At 40.8% G+C, this 9348-nt stretch overlaps 2 protein-coding genes across 3 annotated transcripts in view; both read left to right on the top strand.

The window, feature by feature from the left end:
- Positions 1 to 8783, top strand: part of LOC107670722 (uncharacterized) — a 25402-nt gene extending 16619 nt beyond the window's left edge. The window contains exons 27-32 of the mRNA XM_016463435.1: positions 5630 to 5689; positions 5904 to 6037; positions 6803 to 7051; positions 7507 to 7704; positions 8143 to 8255; positions 8733 to 8783. Of these exons, the coding sequence (XP_016318921.1) occupies positions 5630 to 5689; positions 5904 to 6037; positions 6803 to 7051; positions 7507 to 7704; positions 8143 to 8255; positions 8733 to 8783 (805 nt within the window). The remainder of the gene's footprint in view (positions 1 to 5629; positions 5690 to 5903; positions 6038 to 6802; positions 7052 to 7506; positions 7705 to 8142; positions 8256 to 8732) is intronic.
- On the top strand, positions 3001 to 4660 carry LOC107670751 (uncharacterized). 2 transcript variants are annotated; one of them, XM_016463486.1, is made up of 2 exons: positions 3001 to 3196; positions 3353 to 4660. In XM_016463486.1, exons 1-2 carry the CDS (start codon positions 3065 to 3067, stop codon positions 3980 to 3982), a joined length of 762 nt encoding a protein of 253 aa, XP_016318972.1. In that variant the 5' UTR covers positions 3001 to 3064; the 3' UTR covers positions 3983 to 4660. The 2 variants fall into 2 exon arrangements, with proteins under 2 accessions (XP_016318972.1, XP_016318973.1); XM_016463487.1 differs by having other exon boundaries at positions 3001 to 3202; positions 3359 to 4660.
- Positions 8784 to 9348: the final 565 nt, after the last annotated feature.

Here is a 9348-nt window from a genome sequence, read left to right as displayed (position 1 = left end):
TACAGCGAGAATAAAAGTTACGCCTTCTTTCTTTGCGTGAACATTTGGGCTGCGTTATGCAAATCTTCCCACAGAGCGACGTAGACATGTGGGAGCCGTTTTAAGTAGGCGTGGCTGACTTAACTTTTATAAAGAATATCTTTTGGATTTGAGACTTTAGTCTTCTCCTGTCCGCATTCGATTCACACGGACCGACCGTCACGCAGAGAACACGCGATCGTGCAGGATACAAATGCACACTTCACAAGATCTCACAACTGGATCCAACTAAGTTTGTGAAATTAAATGTTTATTAGTCATTCAAAGATTTGTTTAAATTATATAAATCCGTATTTGCTGAATGCTGACGGCAAACAATAAAGTATTATAATGTTTGCCTTTCTATTACTAATAATATAAAAGCAATCGTTATGATACTAAATTGTATACATTTTAATTCCTTTGTTTAACCGTTCTATCTGATTATTAGACAGACTTCTATCCGTATTAGACAGAACTGTTAAGTACAACAGCGAACAAGAGGGAGAATGTGAGCACTGTGTGCTGCCGCTGTCAGCGCCGTCAAAATATAAGTCCCGTCACGAACGCATCGGCCAAACAAGAAAAATGCCAAATATCGGCCTTGGCGATATATCGGTCGACCACTAATACTGTATAGATAATACTTATGAGAAATACAAGAACAATAACTCATGGAAATATTTCTTTTAGCACTTTATAATAGTCAGTGAAAATGTGGTTTTCTTTGACTGTTTTTTAATAATTGCTTGCTTGGAGAATAATGTATTAACCTAGGTCTGTAATTGCCTAAACTGATTTGGTTTGACTTGTGATTTATATTCAACTTATTGTTCTGTTTTTATTAGTATTATTCATTTACCTTTTTAACTGCTTTAACAGCCTTCATACACTACCAGTCAAAGTATTTGAACAGTAAAATGTTTTATATATATTTTTAAAGAAGTCTCTTCTGCTCACCAAGCAAATCAGAATATTAGAATGATTTCTGAAGGATCATGTGACTGGAGTAATGATGCTGAAAATTTTGCTTTGATCACAGGAATAAATTCCATTTTAAAATATATTCAAATAGAAAGCAGTTATTTTAAATAGTAAAAATATTTCACAATTTTACTGCTTTTGCTGTATTTTGGATCAAATAAATGCAGCTTGGTGAGCAGAAGAGAATTCTTTTAAAAAAACATAAAAAATCTTACTGTTCAAAAACTTTTGACTGATAGTGTACATTGAAATTCTGGAAAAATATCAGAAGGGGTAGTATTAACTTAAAGTAAAAACTTGACTGTGATGTTTTCTTTTTCTTTCATTTGTAAACTCACTCATGTATTTATTCTGGCTTCTTATGTAACTATCTATTTGCCGTAATACTTCATGTCGCCAGATGTCAGACTGTATTTTAATTTTGTATTGTTGTGCATGAACCAGTGCATATATATATCCTTGGAAATAAAGTATTACAAGAAACATTATAAGGGGACTTATAATTATAAAACTACAACAACAGTTATTATTGCTAAGTATAATAATAATTGTAAAAATGTATTATTATTATTATTTATTATAACTAAATATTAAATAATATAAATACAGACTTGTGCAACAGTGATGCTCGTGCTCTTGTGCGCCACACGGGGGCGTTGTAGCGCAGCGGCGCTAACCACAGTCCTCCGGTTTCCCGTCAGCAAGAAGATCAGAGCAGCGCTGTGCACATGCTTTCTCTCAGCTACTACTTCAACTCACTCACACTTAGCCAAGATGGCGGATTCCGACGACTGGGGTGAGGATTACTTCCGTATTTTAGATTCAAGTGTGTGACAGGGTGACGGTCACTGGCACTGTCTTAACCACGGCATTATTTTGTTTTTCGAAAGACGCTGACAACTTCGAGCTGAGTGAGCCGATCAGAAATGCCGCCGGCAGGCTGGATAGATGGGAAGGCGAGGACGAGGAGGAAGACGTGAAGGTAACGTGCTAATGGCCATGTTATCAAAACTTTATCACTAAAGAGCGTTTTAGTCCTTTTAATTAGGCCTTATCGCGTGATATGTGGCTAAAGGTAGCAACGCTAATATGGACGATCGTGGTGTATTTTTAGCAGTTTAGCTAGCCTAGAATAGGCCCGTTTTATTTAGAGATTCACCAGCTGTATCCAGTTGCGTGTTCATGATTGTCTAGTAACGTTACTACTGTTACACTGACGGTTTCTGTGTTTACGTCAGCAAGCGTGTCATCTTCCAGCTTGAAGGATCTGTTATCTGACAGTTTCTCTTTTAGCAATTATAAGCTGCCAACACTTTACAGATTAATCAAACTACTATAGGAGGTGTGACAGCACATTGGTTACACATCATGTGAGTGTCAATGGTTAAAATGTATTGATTGATATGAAACCAGTTTCGACAGCGAGCAAGTGACAGGCCATGTGGAGCTTCTTTAGTAGCTTTTTCATTTGTTTCATTGGTTCATTGTACTGACTTTAAAAAAAAAATGCTGCTCGTCCTAGTTATTACAATTGTTGTTGCTACTTTAGCTTGTAATGTAATGTGCTAGCGTAGTTAGCGAACGTGGTACGCCGCACCCGACAATTTGCAAACAAGGTCTAGTGAATGCCATAAGTTTTAAAACTCATTTCTTTTTCTCTTTTTACCGAGTTTGTGTTACACATCTTAACACTCGCTGTCATATGGATGCTGTAATTTTTTGCGCTAGGCGCAACAGCGGCTGGTTGAGTTTCTGTTGACGTCATGACGCGTGTCCTGTTGACGCGCAGATCTAGAATTCTCTCGCGCGCCCTCCTCTTTTCGAACTGAGATAAACCTCAACAGTTCAGAGAGGGAGAAGCAGTGAGTACAACTTAGGCATGGGCCGATTACCGGTTCATGCACGAACTATTGGAAGAAAATCCTCAATATTAATTTGGGGGTTTAAATGAATGTGTTTCTGAGGGGAACTGACAGTTCTGACTATGGCTACCCTACACTCTGACATTCCTCAATGTATCAATTCAAATGAGGCACAGAACATTAACCAATCAGAGGAGAAGATGCAGTCACCCCACTGCCATATGCAAATGAACTCCCCAGTCTGCACAGACTGTGTGCCCATACAGTACCCCTCTGACGTCACAACTGACTCTGCCAGGAAAATATATAAGCAGAAACTTCTTAAAGACAACCCAGAAATCCTTTTTGCCGATTCGTTTAAAACTGGAGAATTCTGTCACGGACACTACGTCCATGTTTTTAACAGTCTATGGTCCATACAGTACCCCTCTGACGTCACAACTGACTCTGCAAGGAAAAACTATAATCAGAAACTTCTTAAAGACAACCCAGAAACTCTTTTTTCCGATTCCTTTAAAACTGGAGAATACTGCAATCTCATTTTCTTCACTGATCATCCCAACGTCTGGCATAAAGCCATCATCAACCATTACCCCTCTGTAAAGAAGGAGGGCTTCTGTAATGGCTGGAAAGTCAAAATCAGAGAACCATGTGACCCCGACACCACAGTGATAACTGTGAACTTACATAAAAATGGCACAGTCATGGTACAGGGAAATCTGAAAACATTCCAGACTGACTACAGTGCAATAATGAAACAAGAGAAAGCCGTATTTGAATATCTAACGTCTGAGCAGAATACACAGAGCAGTAGCCCAGATCTCAAGCCCACCGCTGCAGAGAGCCCTGCCCAGGACCCCTTATCCCCCCTGCTCAAATCTATACCTGTACTCCAGGAGCACTTCACAAGGCTGGAGATAGAGATGGTGCAGCTCAGAGGAACCGTACTCAAACGGGAGCATCACACTGAACTCCAGCAAAACTCAGAGAACATCACACAGAGACTGTCAGCCCTCACACAGCAAGTTTACAGACAGCTGTCAGAAAGAGCTGGCCACACTAAGACTCCAGCTACAGGACAGAGAGCATCTCACTCTAGAGATGAGGCAGCAGCTTAGAGAGTTACAGGAGGAGAGAGAGCAGCAGCACAGTGAGATCCAGGCCCTGAAAGAGCAGGTGAGAGAGCTGCTCCTGACCAGACAAGAACCAGAGCAGATCCACAGAGCTCAAACACTGCCCTCCACCCCATGGACACCTGCCACAGTCAGCCAGCACCCAGAGAGACCCGACCCAGACCGCTCATAGTCATCACAGCGCCTCGTGTCAAGTGCCCCAGCACAACACCAGCAGCACCCATCTGACAGCACAGCACAGAACAGCCAGAAATAGCCCTGCTCATTGATTCAATTGGGAAATTCATCGACATAAAGAAACTCTTCCCCTGACACAGCTGTTAAACACTAGTGTCCCAACACTGACAAAGCCCTGGAGCTTCTGTCAGAATCTCAGCTGGGCCATCTCAGCCACATCATCAACTACACGGGCACCAATGATCTGCGGAGCCAACAGGACAGAGTGTCCGATTCCCTCAGAGCTGTTGTGGAAAAAGCAAGACACACTTTCCCCAACTCAAAAATCATCCTCTCCACTCTGCTTCATAGAAGTCTTTTCCATCCAAACACAATCAGTAAGATAAATGCCAACATCTCCAGACACTGTGCCCTTGTGCCTAATGTTTACTTGGCACACCACCTAGACCTGGACACCGACTGTCTGTACGATCATGTCCACCTATAGTGTTAGAACGAGCCGTTTTAGGTAGGCGTGGCTGACTCTTAACTTTTATAAAGAATATCTCTTTGGATTTGAGACTTTAGTCTTTGCAACTTTACAGATCTTCTTTATGCACCAAGAGCTTGTAACACTCCAAAGAGAAAGGAAAAATTGAAATCGCATCATATGACCCCTTTAAAGACGTCACTCTAAACAGGACCAACCAGACAAGCCCCAGGTGGAGAAGAACCAGCGCTAACCCAGCCAAACCAGCAAGACACTCCTCGAGACAGCATCCCAGCCAGCACTTCATCTAGAGCCCCATCCAGAGCTTCAGTGCTCAGAGAGGAGCCCCACAGACAGAGACTGCTCTACAAAAGCCCCACAGCTCCTCCACCCGAGCCACAGAGGCAGAGCTACGCCCAGGTCATCAGCGGAGGGGTAAACCCGGTCAGCGCTGAGCTTCACAACATCCAACACATGCTGAGTATCATCTGCTCTCACCTACTGACACACAGTGGACAGAGATGAGAACGTTATAAAAAAAAAAAAAATCTAAATTAAGTTAGTTGATATTCTGAGTTAATACCATAACATTTCTCACATGTATTTACTGTTGCATCCAATCTGTTTTGTTTTTGCTCTTTTTATGTCTTTCTCTTTTTCTCAAAATAGCAAACAAACTCTCTAGATTATCTTTCTTTTTGTGATGAAATCACTTAGCATCTCCTTGTGGAATATTCAGGGTCTGAATTCCTCAGTCTTTGGTCTGAAGAGTAAAAATCCAGACTTTATGAGAGAAATTGATGACCTAGATATCATAATTTTACAAGAAACCTGGTGTAGAGGGGATGAGTCCACTGGCTGTCCTTCAGGATACAGAGAAACTATATTATCTTCAGTCAAACTCAGATCAACCACACAGGGAAGAGACTCGGGAGGGATGATAATCTGGACTAAATCTGAACTGTCCATGGAATTAGTCAAAAGAGAGCAGTACCACCTGTTGCTGAAAATGAAAAAAGGCATAACATCTCCGCCCGTCTTCCTCTGTGCCATATACATACCACCCCTCGAGTCTCCCTATTTCTAAGAAGAAACCTTTCAAAACTTAGGGCAAGAAATCAGCCATTTCCAGGCCCAGGGATATGTGCTGCTTATGGGTGACTTGAATTCTAGAACTGGTGACAAATTAGATTTCATAGAATCACAAGGCACCAGATTCATTACTGGCAGTAACAGATTTTTTCCTTCTCACCCTCCCAGGCAGAACTGTGATCAAACAGTGAACTCTCACGGAAGGCAGCTGCTGCAGCTCTGTCAGAATCTGGCTCTGTACATCGTCAATGGAAGACTGCGAGGAGACTCACTCGGTCGCTTCACCTACAGCTCAGCTCTTGGTAGCAGCACTGTAGATTGTCTCTTTGAGAGCATTCACAGTCAAACCCTTGAAACCTATCTTAGACCACAGTCAAATCACCCTCTATATAAAGCAGTCTGAAACATTACCCAAACCAATTAGGACACCATATCAAATGCACAAAATTATGTCATTCAAATGGGCAGAAAACAGTACAACTAATTACATTAAAGCTACTGAATCGTCAGAAATACAGTCCCTCTTACATTCTTTCCAAATACAGGAATACCCTAAAAATCAATTCGGCATCAATCAAGCAGTGAAAGATATAAATTACATATTCTATAAGACAGCACAAAGAAGTGATATGACAATTATAAAACCAAAGAAAAAGAAATTGGACACTGACAGATGGTTTGATTCAGACTGTAAGGCTCGGAGAAAAAACCTCCAAAATTTATCCAACCAAAAACACCGTCAACCAGAAAACCAGGACCTCCGTCTTCATTACTGCGAGGCACTAAGGCAATACAAAGCCACACTCCGCCGGAAAAAAGCTCAGTTTCTGCAAGACCAGTTTGAAGAGATCGAAAAACCAATAAATTCAAACAAATTATGGGATAAATGGAAATTATTAAACAAATCAAATCAAGAAGATCTGGCTATCCAAGATGGAGAGATATGGAAAAATAATTTCCAAGAATTACGTATATAGCTCAACTGAAATTCAAAACTGATCAAAATGAAATAATTAAAAAACTAGACATTTTTGAAAAATCAATAAAATCATATCAAAACCCCTTAGATTTCCCCATAACACTGAAAGAATTGGAAGATAAATTATGGGTCCTTGAGCCCAAGAAAGCCTGTGGTGTTGACGGCATCCTGAACGAGATGCTGAAACACACAGAGCAAAGCTTCAAACTGGCCATCCTCAAACTCTTCAGTGATGTTCTGTGTGTAGGGTTCTTCCCTGAGATCTGGAACCAGGGCCTCATCAGCCCCATTCACAAGAACGGAGACAAACTGGACCCCAACATCTACCGAGGCACCTGTGTGAACAGTAACCTAGGGAAGGTTTTCTGTAGCATCTTAAACACAAGACTGTCAGACTTCCTTATCAAACACAATACCTTGAGTAAATGTCAAATTGGTTTCCTCCCAAAATGCCACACATCTGATCACATTTTTACACTACAAACACTAATTGATAAATATGTGCATCAAAACAAGTCAAATTTTCGCCTGTTTTGATTTCAAGAAAGCATTCGACTCAATCTGGCATGAAGGATTATTCCTAAAACTTATTGACAGCGGAATAGGGGGGAAATTCTATGATTTGATCAAATCCATGTACACAATCAGCCAATGTGCTGTTAAAATTGGAAACAAAAGAACTGAATGTGAAACAGAAACGTGGAGTGAGACAGGGCTGCAGTTTAAGCCCCACCTTCTTCAGCATTTACATCAACCAATTGGCCAATGTTTTAGGACATGCTCCCATTCAAGGTCTCACTCTCCATGACACAGAGATAAAGTGTCTTCTTTACGCAGACGACCTGCTTCTCCTGTCGCCCACTAAAGAAGGGCTTCAGGACAGCCTGAATCTGCTGGAGGATTACTGTCAGACCTGGGCCCTGACAGTCAACCTCCAAAAAACTAAAGTCATGATCTTCCAGAAACGCTCCGCCCTCCGTCTTCGTTATTGTGAGGCACTAAAACTATATAAAGAGAAAAAAGCGCAATTTTTGCAAAACCAACTTGAAGAGATTGAAAAATCAATAAATTCACACAAATTCTGGGATAAATGGAAATTATTAAACAAATCAAATCAAGAAGATCTGGCTATCCAAGATGGAGAGATATGGAAGAATCATTTCCAAGAATTATATAGCTCAACTGAAACTCAAAACTCTGATCAAAATGAAATAATTAAAAAACTAGACATTTTTGAAAAATCAATAAAAGCAAATCAAACCCCCTTAGATTTCCCCATAACAATTAAAGAATTGGAAGGTAAATTACAGGTCCTCGAGCCCAAGAAAGCCTGCAGTGTTGACGGCATCCTAAACGAGATGCTGAAACACACAGGCCAAAACTTCAAACTGGCCATCGTGAAACTCTTAAATGATGTTCTGTGTGTAGGGTTCTTCCCTGAAATCTGGAACCAGGGCCTCATCAGCCCCATTTACAAGAACGGAGACAAACTGGACCCCAACAACTACCGAGGCATCTGTGTGAACAGTAACCTGGGGAAGGTTTTCTGTAGCATCTTAAACACAAGACTGTCAGACTTCCTTATCAAACACAATACCTTGAGTAAATGTCAAATTGGTTTCCTCCCAAAATGCCACACATCTGATCACATTTTTACACTACAAACACTAATTGATAAATATGTGCATCAAAACAAGTCAAATTTTCGCCTGTTTTGATTTCAAGAAAGCATTCGACTCAATCTGGCATGAAGGATTATTCCTAAAACTTATTGACAGCGGAATAGGGGGGAAATTCTATGATTTGATCAAATCCATGTACACAATCAGCCAATGTGCTGTTAAAATTGGAAACAAAAGAACTGAATGTGAAACAGAAACGTGGAGTGAGACAGGGCTGCAGTTTAAGCCCCACCTTCTTCAGCATTTACATCAACCAATTGGCCAATGTTTTAGGACATGCTCCCATTCAAGGTCTCACTCTCCATGACACAGAGATAAAGTGTCTTCTTTACGCAGACGACCTGGTTCTCCTGTCGCCCACTAAAGAAGGGCTTCAGGACCAGCTGAATCTGCTGGAGGATTACTGTCAGACCTGGGCCCTGACAGCAAACCTCCAAAAAACTAAAGTCATGATCTTCCAGAAACGCTCCAGATCTCAGGGACTAACACACACATTCACACTATCACACAGAACCATTGAAACCACAAAAAAACACACTTACCTCGGCCTAAAAATTACTCCAACAGGTAACTTTACTTTGGCTGTGAATGAGCTCAAAGATAAAGCTCAAAGGGCTTTCTATGCCATAAAAAGATTTTTTGACATTCCAGTCCAAATCTGGCTCAAACTTGTGAAATCAGTAATTGAACCTATTGTATTATATGGCAGTGAAGTCTGGGGTCCACCTATAAAATTAGATTTTTTAAACTGGGAAAAACATCCAATTGAAAAAATGCATTTAGATTTCTGTAAAAGAATACTCAAAGTCCAAAGAAAAACACCAAATAATGGATGCAGGGCAGAATTAGGCCAATACCCTCTACTTCTAAACATCCAAAAAAGAACCATCAAATTCTGGAAACACCTAAAGACAAGCGACCCCAGCACATACCATTATAAAGCCCTGAAACA

This window comes from Sinocyclocheilus anshuiensis, unplaced genomic scaffold (assembly GCF_001515605.1).
Source record: "Sinocyclocheilus anshuiensis isolate Anshui unplaced genomic scaffold, SAMN03320099.WGS_v1.1 scaffold816, whole genome shotgun sequence".
In the NCBI taxonomy this organism is placed as follows: domain Eukaryota; kingdom Metazoa; phylum Chordata; class Actinopteri; order Cypriniformes; family Cyprinidae; genus Sinocyclocheilus; species Sinocyclocheilus anshuiensis.
The sequence above is the reverse complement of the archived record's forward strand: the minus strand, read 5'-3'. Positions and strand labels throughout refer to the sequence as shown.